We start from the raw sequence: 14168 nt of genomic DNA, 5'->3' as shown, positions 1-14168 counted from the left end.
GGAGGTAGAAGGAGTAGGAGGAGAGTAGGGTTGAGAGTAAAGGGAGATGAGGAGGAGCGGGTTTAGGAGAGGTCAGGAAAAGGGTTTGTGATGAAGCAGAGGTAAAGATAAAGGAGAATGCGGAGGGAAGAAGGGAGGATGTGGGACAGAGTGATGAAAGATAGATGGTTGTATTTTTAAGAATGGAGATGGAAGAGAGGATGGTTTTCAACGTGGACAGGATTTGGAGCAGACGATGAGGGAGGGAAGGAAGGCAGGACGGGTTAACAAAAGGTGAATGAATTAAATCAATGAATAATAATAATAAATTGCACAACAAAAAAAGGGAGGAGGGGGCGGGGTTCAGGAGTGGTTTGAGGGGTTGAAGGGTAGAGAAGCAGAGAAAAGGTTACAGATCAGTCAGAAGGGAAAGCTGAAAACGACTGGACGAGTATTTCTCGGCGATCAGAATAAAAAGACCTGTGGCTCTTTTATCAACTTTAACATCTTTAATTACATGGTGACCCTTTTGGCTGAATGCTAAGAGTAGCATCTCATTGATTTATGATCACAGAACACGCGTGGAAAAAGGTCCGGGTAGCTTTCAGAGGGACGAGTTGAGAGCAGCGGATCATAATGAAGAGCAGCAGAAAGAACAGAGAACAGCAGATACAACAGAGGATTTAACCAGGGGCTGACACACACACGCACACACACACACACACACACACACACACACACACACACACACACACACACGCACACACGGTTTCACATCAGAGCTCAGAGTTATGAACGAGGCTAAGTTATAAAGTCTGGTATGGTGTCTAGTTTCCCGTCGTGCTCGGTGGCTTTGCTCCTCATTTGCATAAATAAACAGTGTATTTGCAATTCACTTCATCAGCTGGGATGCTGTTTGGGCTGTAGTACTGTAACGTGGCGCTCTTTGATGTGTTTGATCTCCGCTGCAGAGCTTACACCGAATTGGGCTACACTCCCTCCATCCACTGCTGTTTGTCGTATTTCCATAGCAAAGAAATGCGAGCTGGTGATGTATGCTCTGATCTGACACGCTGAGTCGTGATGTGCAGTTGACTGAGCTGACAACACTGACTGGAACTGAGATAGTTCTGTTAACATCCGATCCTGGAAATGTTCTGATCCATCAGCTACCTGTACTGTCCAATATTGAACCCTGGTGGAGAGTCACTGCCGGCATCAACGTCAATATCACTTCTAGAACCAACCATAACAACGGATCATGCACATAAAGCAGGTTTAGATTCCTGGATGACCGCTATGAAGTGCTAAATGACGAGAAGACACTCTGCCCAGAGATTGGAGATTCTCTTCCTAATTGTCCTGTTTGTATTGGCAAAGCCTATTGGCTCACTGACTGTTAAGATAGGGTATTTATAAGATTTTCTATACATATGTTGTGTTTTTTTTTTACAGTTTTTTGCAGGACAAACTGTCACTACAAGAAGCCAAAAGCAAATAATTGGAATCTGGACGGTTTGAACCTATGTAGTCCTCTTTTGTGCCCTTTTTGTGCGTTTTCAGCAGTAAAAAGAAATTGAAATATAGTACAACTAACTGACTGATTGGACCGCATGCAAGAACAACTCGTACACAGGGACAAGAGAACTTGAATTAAAGGAGTTATTCTGTCATATGACTCACGTGTCCACAAATTGACACATCTATAGACAGCAACAGGTTGTTCTAAAGTGATTAAAGAGAACTTATTGCATCATATGATATAAGCCTGTTGTATGATGCATGTACAGACAGATAGATGTGGAAGAAGCTTAGTGTGAGTGTGAAAGTGGGAACGCTATGAGGCGTACCGAGGGAATGCTCTGAGGATGATGTTTTATGGCATTAGCATGATTTATTTTATGTGTAGATGGGTTGTCTGGGTAAAGAATATGCTTTTATTCTTCTATCCGGGTTGCTAGGCGTTGTGACCGATGTTTTTTTAATTTTGTTGTGCTCATTTACATACATTAGGGTAGCAGAATATTAGAAACACCTCCTTGTATATTGCAATCCATGACAACACCACCACTAACTAAATACCTCAATGCTAAAACATGATTTAATTAACACCTTTATGACAGGCAGGATATATAGGTACCGTAAGATTAGACTTTATTGCAGAGGAGTTGTATTAGATTGCATTAGAGCTAACTAGGGGGCCCACTGAGCGTGTGCCATAGTTGGTAATGAGACTGATGGAATAAAGCTAATGCATAGTGAACTAACTCGACATTTTCAATGGATTGCGGAGGAAGTTATGTGGTCTGCTGTTTTCTGACAGGAGGCCTTGAAGCTCAGCAGTGTAAAGTTCCTTTTACTTGGAGAAGAGCAGGTCGCCTTATAAAGCAATTTGGGGGCAGCGATGACCAAATCTCACAAATGCACACCTCCTAGGGAACAGGTGGTTCAGGTTGTACACGTACAAGAAAAACAGTGAGCTATGATTCCTCCCAGCTCACTGTTTTCACGGTTCATGTTCTGTAGGTTTCTTTAAAGATTTGGGGATGCTAAAGCATTAGCAGGGATTATATCGTTAATGTGTATTATGTTTTTGAGTTTATTTGACACTTTTATCCCCCGAAACTCCTTTACTGTCATTGTCGCTGCCTCATTCTGAGTTTCATCAGAAGTTCCCACACAGAATGTTGCTAAAAGGGAAGTCATTTCACGGCAGCATGAGCTCAACATGACATTTAGACACTGTTGCGATGAGTCGGTGTCAAACCAGGAAGCTGTGGAGCTTTATGCACATGGTCCACTCTGAAGACAAGCCACAACATAGAACTAACTGACACAGCTTCACATGAACAGGACTGAGACCCACTGACCAACCACAGAACTGTAAACAGGCGCAGCACTGAACCATGGGAGAGCGCACGGCGGGCAGAGGGGAGGGATTGTCTGACAATCAAAGAAAGAAAGCAAGTCAACAAACAGAAGACAAACTCAAAGGATCACCCCAGAAAAACGAAAAAAACGAAAGAAAAAAAACGACAGCGATGCAGAACCACGACAGAGATAGACAGGAGGCTGCAGAGCTGTGGAGGCTGCAGGAGACTTCAGCAAGACAGAAACAAAATAACGTAGAAGAGGGAGAGAGTCAAACAGTGATTACAAGACAACATGGAGTCCTGAGCAACACCCTGCAAGGAGGCAACAGTGAGAGAAATGGGAGGAATCAAAAAAAGGCGAAAAGAAACTGAGGATACACAAACGGAACAGACGACAGCCCACAGCCCACTAATACTGCAAGGGTGCAACTCCCACACACACTCACAGCCTCGCCTCAGCCAAAAAAAATACATCACGGCACGTTTGGATCAGTTGGATTTTCTCAACAGTGTCAATAGAAAGTCCCATCCATCAGAATATAAGGAATGTGTGGAAATGTGTGATGGGAAATCATTTTAAATCCTCCACTAATTCTCAAAAACAATGGGGGCTTATTCGTTATTGCCGTCGGCAGAACTCAACACCTCTGCACAGATGTTTCACATTAAAAGCCTTTCAGCAGCTCAAAGGACAAGCCCCCCCCCCCCCCTTTCCTGGTTGTTGATACACTTCAGTACAAGTAAGTTCACCAATCTCCTGCTCTTGTTGTTTTTGACGCTCTTTAACACTAATACTGTTTTTTTTTTTTTTTTTTTTTAAATCAATCCATCAACCAGCCCATTGACAGAAAACAAACTATTTTGATGACTGATTAAGTGTTTAAGTCCTATTTTAGCCAAGCATCTCCTAGTTCCAGCTTCTTATTTGTAAAGATGTATTTGCTTTTGTTGTATGTGAGAGTAAACAGACTATCTTTGGGTTTCTACATTTTTGAACAGTGATGTCAAATTGGGCTTTTGAAAAGTGTGATGGGCAGATTAATCATCAATGAAATGAATCCATAGTTGCAGCTCAAATACTCCCTTTTTCCTAGTGGGCTTTTATAGTGAAAAACCTGCATGAAGTGATAGTAGCTTTACAGTAATTGAAGGAAACGGAAAAGAAGGAGGGTTTAATAGGAATTAGAACCAACTGGGAGAGTCTAATTTTAAGCCGCACTCATTTTTTGGCCACTAGGGTGCAGAAGAGCTCCACAATTAGATGACCTTCACACGACCTTGACACATTATATAAATATAAAACCTACTTCTCCATCCAGCAGACACAAAGAAGCATCATCATCATCTCATTGGTGTCATGTGACAAACAGCTGCTGGTGAAAACAAGGTTGAGGAGAGTGTTTAACTAAAAGTGTACAGTCTGTGCGCTGTGGAACCAAAACCAGGAGCAAAACCTTCTACTCCACTACATCTCAGAGGCAAATATTGTACTTTTTACTCCACTATATGTATCTAAAAAATTACTTTTCAGATGACAGTTTTTCATCCCCTTCCAGTCCATATGTATCTTAGGATGTGTTGATGTTGAATGTCTGTGATGACCTGAAAGATGAAGTGTTCCTTTATGTGTGTGAAAATGATCCTACGTCTCCTTCTTGCGTCATCACAAAGCTAAAAGCTGTTTTACGGACACCATTAAGAGTTTTAGAGATACGTGGTTCTCACAGGACAGCAACGCCACACACATATGATGATCCTACAGAATATGATGCATTGCTGTAGATTAAACTACCCAACAATATATACAGTTAAAATGAGCACAACCTTAAACAACCACAACAGTAAAATGCAAAATACACTTATATAATAATAATACACATATATAATAATAATAATAATAATAATAATAATAATGATGCAGAAGCATCATGTATATAAGTAAAACACTGCCAGGGAACATTTTACTGCACAATGAGTAATTTCATAAGAAAGGTTAGACTTTTACTAGTGGAATATTTTTACAGTGTGGTATTTTACTTAAGGAAAGGATATGAATACCTCTTCTAGTATTGAAAGTTACAAAGTCGTCCATCTGACTTAAGATGTTATTGTAGATTTTGTTTTTGGTGTTTTTTTAGTGGAGGTCATCCATGACCTTAGCTCTGCAAATTATTTCTGTGTGTAAAAGTGTGAGGAGTGTCCAAGAGCAAGGAGCGTGTGTATGCACGCGTGTGCGTGAGTGTGTGCGTGTGTGTATGCATCAAGAAGCATTCTGTCCACAGCAGATGCTCAAACCATGGGAGGTCGGGAGGAGGGGAGCTGTGTGTGTGTGTGTGTGTGTGTGTGTATGTGTGTGTGTGTGTGTGTGTGTGTGTGGAGACAGCTTGCAGAGGAAGTTGGACATGTGTTGGATCACACAGGACATTGAAGGAAGGTTGGAGTGATTACGTCATCAACACTAATACATAGCCATCAAATCCCTTAAATATTCAAAAATGAGGGAAGCACCGAGGGAGCGCTTAAAACAGGGTCACCCATTAAGCACCCCTTATAGGTAAGACTGGTGGGTGAAAATGACCCTCAATGGTGGAGTGATATTTGTGGCTCAATTCTCAGAGCGCAAGGAAACATTTGAGATTTTGCAAGCACATAACTTATATTTTGGAGAGAATTTCATATAACACAAAAAAGAAAAATTGAGCAACTGTGGACGCTGTGATTGGCTATCAAAGACTTAAGAGGTTGAGAGTTGCACCCTTTTACAGGTAAAGCAAGGCGAGAGAGCTTCCCACTTTATACAGCAGAGAGAGAGAGAGAGAGAGAGAGAGAGAGAGACACACACACTGGACACTCCCCTCCTGCCTGGGTGGAGGGTGAGGAGGGGGTGAGTAACAGGGATGATGGAGGGACAGAGAGGGACAGATGGATGAATGGAGGGGTTACCTTTGTTGCGATTTTCGGGGGGTCCTTGTTTTTTACCTGTTCGGACAGAGAGAGAGGGCGGAATGCTGATAAGATGGCTCAAAAGAAAAATAAGATCAAATCAAACCAAACTGAGGGAGAACACAAAGTTTAAACGGATAGAAACCCACAGGTGTGTGTGTGTTGTGTGTGTGTTTTAAGCAGGAATGGACCTATCAGAGGAGAGAGACTCGCCACTTCCTGCTGCGGAGAACCAACAGTGTTTGACAGCAGAGCTAATTCATTTATCAGTATCGCAGTAATAAAAATAAATAAAGCTTATAGTTATACAACAAAATGTAGACACAAAATATACATTATTGGTTAGATTTACCACAATGCTCTTTGTGCAAGTGAATCAGTTGTATACATGCTAGCCTATTGTGTATGTGCTATGTTGGTTTGGTACAACGTAGTAGCTACATTTATCAGTATTGTCGATCAATAATTTTCATTGCTCTTTTTTTAATGCACTTACTGTTCACTACCTTCTGGTTACAACTAAACTAAACACAAAAACTAAATTTGATCTAATGTTATCTTGAATTTAATGGATCAATCAAACCATTCTGGCATACTTAAATATTTCTAAATCAAGTTTGTTGTGATAGAACATGTCTTCTGAAAAACCTGGATCTCGCCCCACTATTGCTATGGCTCTAGGGATGGAAATGTGTGTCCACCACTTTGTTTAGACTAATATCTCTCTAGAACTATCGGAGGATTTGCCATGAGATTTTGAACAGACATGCATAGTGCCCAGAAGATAACTTGTAATAACATTGGCAATTTTTATTTGTTCAATACTTTGGTTTATAACCTAATACCTGCAACAATAATGACGTTCCCAACAGCCATCTAACAATCATCCGAGTTACCCAGTTGGCACAAAGCTTAAAGGAATAGTTCACCCCAAAAACCATACAAATAACAATACATTCCGTAAAGAAGATGTGACAAATTATTTATGTGTGTTGTGGACTCATGTAAATCCATAGACAACTATTTTGACTCGGCTCTTCTTAATGCCATTCGATAGAAAACATTTTTTGAGATCATAGAGAGCCTCGCAAAATGAGTACTACACAGTATAGTATACAGTATAATTTGTATTGTTTTTGGGTGAACTCCTTGATTCTTGTTAGCTGGCATGTATTTATCAGATACGTGACAGGTCAGGTGTATTTTCATCCTCACATTAACTTCCTTTTGCCCTAATATGGAGCTCTCTATTTTTAATGGGTTTGGCAAGGTCAAAATCAGCACACACACACACACACACACACACACACACACACACACACACACACACACACACACACACACACACACACACACACACACACACACACACACACACACACACACACACACACACACACACACACACACACACACACACACACACACACACACACACACACACACACACACACACACACACACACACACACACACACACCTCTTTGTTACTCAGCTCATGGTTTGTGATTGATGACAAAGACTTAACTTCTGCAAGTGTGTGTGTCGGTGTTTGCACATACTTGAAGCTCTTGCGTTGTAAGATAACAAATGGGTGTGACTTTTACATGAATCCATTAACGTGTTTGCGTGTGTTGCAATGTCTTTGTGTTTGTGTGTATGTGTGTGTTCAGTGGATTGAGGCAGCCATGTGTGACAGTGAAGTCTGCTGTGTGTCTGTTGTTACCAGAACTCAAGAGACATACACACACCAGTGCTTGTGTGTAAATTCTTGTACTTCTATCTTTGTGAGGACTGATTTAAGTTTCAGATTAGCGTGGACAATGTTAAAAGTGAGAAACATTTAGGAAAGTGAGAGCATTTAGTTCAGTCCTCACATCTTCAAAAAGGGCCTTTTGAGGGTTTTCAGGTTTGGTTTAATGATTATAGTTAGAATCAGATTATAGATTAAGGTTACATCTAGGGGCATAGCAAAGTATAATGTCAATATGGGGCCCTTACAAGCGCATAAACACAGACATGTGTGAGATGCTAATGCATTATAAATGCTCTTTGCTCCTGCTCATTTTCAGTTTAATTGTAGTTTAATCCGAAAACTTTGTCTTGTGGTTCTCCTCATTAGGAATTCATTACTAAATTTAGTTTGGACTGGAGACCAAAATTTAAACCTGAGCGTCTCTCTCCGCTGAGCTGGTACATTCAGCCAGTTCACAATGAATGCCTGACAAACTCAAATCTTTAGCCAATAAAACAAATGAACAGACAAAAAAAAATAAGAAAAGACATGAGTAAAAGGGGGTTAGCATGATCACAAGCAAATCAAAAGCAATAGACCGACTGCAGAAGCTTGTTGGTTTACATCAAACTGCTCTGTGATAGTACGAGGACCATCTGGACTTTTTGAAGGGTTCCTCTTCAAAAAGCACTGTATGTAAGCAGAAAGGTACGTTTTGCATTTTTAACCAACTTCTATCACTGTCAAATCAACAGCTCAGTATAGTGGCCATAAACTACCATGAATAAATGAGACCACAACAAACAAAACTTATTACTTTTGTTATGCCTGGCAAGCTTCCCATCTAGCTGTTTTTCAGTTTACAATGACAATGGCAGATTGACTATTGGAATTATTAGTCATTTTAAACAATATCCTTGATTTCAGACAGAAGAAGAAAAAAAATAGGCCTCTCATTTTCATCCAGTGACTGAAACAAAAAAAAAAAAATCACTATCAAAACGTTGACCCCCCTGAATACTCTCATTTCACTCAGTCTCCAGTTGACTTTTTAATGTTTTCAACTGATTCTTTAAAAATAAGAACCCTAGAAGCATAGAAGACTTCTAGATGAACATGTAATGGTCACAGACTTATTCATTGTGATAACTCAGCAAGACGTAATGACGCAAAACAGACCGAGTTAGCCTTAGCTAACAGGTCCCAGCTAGGAAAGCGCTATTAATCCCCATGTGTTACAACAGGCCTACAGATTAACAAAACAAAAAAAAAATCATATGATCTGAAATATTTCTTTTAGGTGCAGCCTTGATTACAACAGCAGGCGGTAAGCTAGTTAGCCAGCCAGGCATGCTGGCGATAGCAGCTAATGTTGGCCACGAACAACGGCAACCTACAAACTCTTTGAAAGCTGAGGATTTATTTTACTACTAACTTTGACAGGCCTGCCGTATCTTGTAATATTTGCTGAGCTATGACTGTCACTGGTTAGGTGAGCGGTTATAGTGAATAGTCATTTAGAAGAAAAACTTGCTGTTGTAAACATCCATTTTGTCAGATACATAAACATGTTAGTTGTGTGTAGTTGTTCACTCATCTGTGGTCTCATTTATTCACTGAAGATGCTTTTGTGATCAGATTGAAGCCCACTAATGTTAAAAAAAGTATAGGTAGACCCTTCAAACAGCTCTGCTGTTATCAGCTCAGACTGGATGAACTCGACCTGCTGACAGAGTCGGCTAGTGCGACAGGAGAAACGTCAAATCAACACCAGCTGATGAAAACGTGCAAATATTTCCAATGTGCACTGTTCAAACAGTAGAGTAGAAATATTCAGAAGCTGACACGATGATAGTTGTCTTTCTTTCCTCCAAACACTTCACACACTTAGTGTCCCCCGTATGCTTTTTGACACTTTTTTCTGAGACGTGTGTGTGACAGGCTTTGTCTCATGTCTTACTTTTCTTGACCTTCTTCTCTTCGTCGTGCTCGCCAGCGCCCAGCAGAGTAAAGATGATGCCGGTTTGAGAGTTGAGGCCGACGGCTGACACCACCATCCTGCCTGATCCCTCCATTACATGCGTACCTGAGGAAAGATTCAAAATAGCGAGGAGTCACAACTGGAACTTGTTTGTTTTTACTGTCACCACATTACTAACATTTCTGTATAATTGTATCTGTCTAATCTTTTCTTCAACTGGATCATTGAATACTTTAAAAACATCCATTACCATTTGTGTTGTACTTTAGTGTTACAGTTTGCTGATCTTATCAACTTGTGAAGTTCCCAAAGATCAACCTTAGGGCCACTAGTTTTTTATCTTACAGTGTCTTAGTATCAGGAGACATGGCACGTGGTGGAGTCTTCTGATGACACGTGATCAATGGTTGCTCTTTTTAGATGTAAACTTTAGCACACCGATGTCACAACACATTTTGCTGCTTAATTAGGATAAACGAGAAATAATATTTATAGGTTCTGAGGCTCAGAGAGAGAACATGGGGTTGCCAACTGTATTGCTTTTGACATCAGGCACCAGCATTCAGATTCTGTCTCACGCTGTCAAAAGAAAATACACGCCAAATAGGGATCCACTCTTTGATTAAAAATAAAGTTGTAAAGCTTATTTAAATACCTCTAATGTCTATTTCAGCACTAAGATTGGTCCATAAACATAATAAGAGGCTACATGTCTGATTAATTTATCTTATTTGATTGTGAACACGTCAATTGGACTTGAGCTAAGGCTTCTTCTTATTCCTTTTGGACCAGGTCTAGTCTGTTTTATGTTGAATTTTGTATGTATGTATGTATGTATGTATGTATGTATGTATGTATGTATGGTATCTCTAATAGTTACAAAAGGTCAAGCTAAGTGAAGAGTGCAAAAATTCAAAATGCATGAAAGGTGTTTGAAGACTTTGGAGAGATCTTTATGAATTAATTAATTAATTAAATCATTATTTTGAACTTTTTTTTTAAAGGGTTTATGCATTGTGTGTGTGTGTGTTATTTGTATAAATAAAGTATACACAGTATACATTTAAAAAAAACAAAAAAAACATTTATACATTACAAACACAAAGAGCTCTAAACACCTTTCATGCATTTTGAGTTTTGCTGTCTTCACTTAGCTCTGCCGGTTGTATCTATTATAGAATGAAATGTTCATCTAAATCCAGTTCTGCTAAAGTTGTGTTATTAATTAATGGATTGTTTTTATTTAATTATTTGACCATTAAAAGGACAACTTGAGAAAACTCAATGTTATGGAGAAAAACGTAAAACAAAAGAAAAATAAATCTGAATCTAACTCCAGGAAGTTCTTGATAGCCCTCAAACCTGGAAAACCGATCACACACACTTGTTTGCACTGTGGCACTAACTGATCCTACACTGGCAATGAATAGAGTGTTGATATCTTTTTTTGTATTGTATATTTGTACTGTCTGATTGTTAGCTTGTCAGTTAATCTGATGCAATCTGTATGAAAAGTGCTAAATAAATTACACTTGATTGATTGACTGATTCGATAGATAATTTATCCTGACTGCAGTTCCGGTCTGACATGTATATCATTCACACTGATTAATTATGATATCTGATTCCACATACGGCTTCAGAGGAATTTCCTTCCAGACATCATCCAAATAGAACCAGTGAATGTGTTGTTTAAGGGTTGTCAAAATCAGCAGAATCGTTTTAAAGAAGAATTCTCAGTGTTGATCCGTGTCAGTGGACTGTGAGCAGGCACTCACCGGACAGCAGCATAGGGTCCTTCTCCATAGACTTTCGGACCTGATCCGACTCTCCAGTCAAGGAGCTCTCGTCAATCTTCAAGTCGTTGCCTTGGATCAGGATCCCGTCAGCAGGCAGCAGGTCTCCTGCAGGCACACAGGTTAGAGGGTGCATTTCATTTATGCCTCTAAACAGCTAAATACATTTGAGCTCTTTGCCGTAGAACTCTATGATTCTGATGAAGGCTGAGAATCAAAACATTTTACTAAAACACTGTTTAGCTCTCCCACTAATGCTAAAACAGACTTTATTGTACAGTAGAAAAAAACAACTTGAATTTGAACTCAGTATGCCCAATCTGTAGTGTTATTGTTAAAAGAGAGTCAATACAGTATAAAAGATCCAAGAAATCTTTTCGTAAAACTCTCAAGATCTGAAATATATCTTTCATAAAAATGTGTATCAATGTAGATCCAATCAGAATGAACATTAAACACATGGACAATGACCATCCAGTCATGTTTGAGTCTGTCTTTAGACTTGTGAGGCAACGTGTGACGTCACAGGTTTTATATTTCAGTCTGAGGTCTGTGGTCTCGTACCATATTTGATCTGAGCGATGTCTCCCACCACCAGCTCGGCCACAGGAATCTGGATGACCTGGCCTTTGCGGATGACGGTGAACTTTTGTTCCTGCTCGATGCGACTCTGCAGCCCGCGGAACTGCTTCTCTTTGGACCAGTCGTTGAAGGCCGTCACCAGGACCACGATGATGACCGAGAACAGGATGGCGGCGCCCTCGATCCAGCCAGCCTGGGCCTCGCCCTCGTCCTCCACGCCACCTGCAACCTGGCCACATGCTGCCACAGGACCAGGACACGTTCAGTTAGAATCCCTTCTACCAAATACATATGACCAAACACGCAGAGCTGCTGTACAACTTACAGCTTCAAATAGTTTTCATTTTAATACTAGTTTCTGAAAGAAAGTTTTTGAAAATCTTTTTTGCCTTAGCCAAGATTTTATACAGTAAATACTCAGGTCCAATTATATTTCTGATAGGTAAATATGAAATATGAGCAAATATAAAATACAAATAAAAAAATTAAATATATGAATAAAGAAAGGATTATATAAATAAAATACATATGAATATAATACATACACCTAATGAAATAGATAACTTAAAGAAATAGATAAAAATGAAATAAAAAAGTTAGAATACATTTATTTATTTATAAAACATAATGTACATAAGATAAGGAAATTTAAATAAATGCATAATAATACTGAGCTCCCAGAAAAATGGATAGCTGAAATAAAATTATAGATAATAGAAATATACGTTAGATTACAGTAAATCAAGGATTTATTTAATCAAACCTATATATTTGTATTAATTATATTATATATCATTATATATTTTGCCAACATGATGGTCTAAGGAATTCAATTCTGATGGACAAATACTGAAACCTTCAATAATTTGTTATGTTATTTGATTACATTTAAATATATAAAGCCTAAAAACAACAGGATTAGCGTACAATAACTCTGGTAATTAATTAAAAGATATATAACATTTGATAAAATAAAATAAAATAACAAGGACACGACCTGAGTGACCTCTATCAGTTCAAGCTCTGACTACACCCACCTTCACTGTCGCCCCCTGGTGGATGGTAGAAGGACAGGCCCAGCGAGATGATGGCAGCGATTTCCAGAATAATAAGTGTGACGTCCTGCAGAGCCTCCCAAACCAGCTGCAGAAACGTCTTGGCCTTCTTGGGGGGGATGAAGTTCTTGCCGAACGCCGCGTGACGTTTCTCCAAATCAACGGGGTTACCGGACAGACCTGCAGACGCAAACGCAAGACACTGATAAATCACTTCAAAACAGAAAAACCTTTTTAAAACCAAAAGTGAATGCTCTGTTGGAAGAAAAATTCTGCATTCTAATTCTGCACAGCTGACAACACCCTGATTTGGCTGGAAGCTTTCTTCTGGGTACTGAAGTCATTTCAAAAATAAAACATGACCCAAATGACTTTCAGGTGTGTGGGTAAAAGAGGAATATGGTGCTACAGAAAAGACAGCACTGTCTCTTTACATATGTGTAAAAGTACAATTGTTTGTTTGCTCCGGTTTTGTATTCACCGTCATTAAATGGGTGGGTCAATATTTTCAAGTTTCACGGTTGCCTCCAATAAAGACGTCCCGTCTAAAACCTTTACTGGAAGTGTTATTAGCTATTGCATACCGTAGCTGTGAAAAAAAGCGATGCACAATACATATGTCTATAAAAAGTACTTCTGCAACATGACCTACTTTTGTTGACATAAAACACTGCAGTATGTCCATGTACATCTTCTGGATATCGATTTCACTTTCAGGCATGAATAATTTCCTTAAAAAAAAACTTCTTTTTTTTTTAAACCTGCTCACGCCCAAAACTTCTGCCGTCCTTCACGCCTGGGTTAGGCTTGGCTCAGAAAGAAACTATGCTGAATCATGAAGGGTAAGGCCTGATTTTGGACCAGATCATAGCTCGCGGCAGTGAATCCCCCACTTAAAATGACCCCTTGTCACAAGCTCCATTTGTCTTCTGGTTCAACCAAAGTGTAAGGATTATTTTTATTAATTTTGATTATTTTAGGAGGTCTAAAAATTACTCAGCAGGTCCCAAGAAAAACTAAATATTAGAAAAGAGTGTGCAAAGTAAATATTGCTTAATGTATCATAAGTATGTTGCTTGTAGGTTTGTCTTCCTGTCAATCATTCTGTGACCCTTCATGTTGAACCAGGGGCCCCTAGTGGGGGCCCCGACCCCCGGGCTGGGAACCGCAGGTGTGTGTTGTCTGTGGCAGCAATGCGCCCGTGGCAGCCTGAACTGACCTGAA

General features: G+C 39.6%; 1 protein-coding gene across 6 annotated transcripts in view; it reads right to left on the bottom strand.

Annotated features, from left to right (window-relative positions):
- Positions 1-14168, bottom strand: part of LOC117942658 (plasma membrane calcium-transporting ATPase 1-like) — a 92091-nt gene that overhangs the window by 27544 nt on the left and 50379 nt on the right. For 4 of the 6 annotated variants that reach the window (XM_034868243.1, XM_034868246.1, XM_034868242.1 and 1 more), the window contains exons 3-7: positions 12927-13124; positions 11872-12129; positions 11290-11415; positions 9491-9616; positions 5796-5831 (exon numbers count right to left, since the gene is read on the bottom strand). In XM_034868243.1, the coding sequence (XP_034724134.1) occupies positions 5796-5831; positions 9491-9616; positions 11290-11415; positions 11872-12129; positions 12927-13124 (744 nt within the window). The remainder of the gene's footprint in view (positions 1-5795; positions 5832-9490; positions 9617-11289; positions 11416-11871; positions 12130-12926; positions 13125-14168) is intronic. The other 2 variants (XM_034868245.1, XM_034868244.1) reach the window with 1 other exon arrangement.

This window comes from Etheostoma cragini, chromosome 4 (genome assembly GCF_013103735.1).
Source record: "Etheostoma cragini isolate CJK2018 chromosome 4, CSU_Ecrag_1.0, whole genome shotgun sequence".
Classification (NCBI taxonomy): domain Eukaryota; kingdom Metazoa; phylum Chordata; class Actinopteri; order Perciformes; family Percidae; genus Etheostoma; species Etheostoma cragini.
The sequence above is the reverse complement of the archived record's forward strand: the minus strand, read 5'-3'. Positions and strand labels throughout refer to the sequence as shown.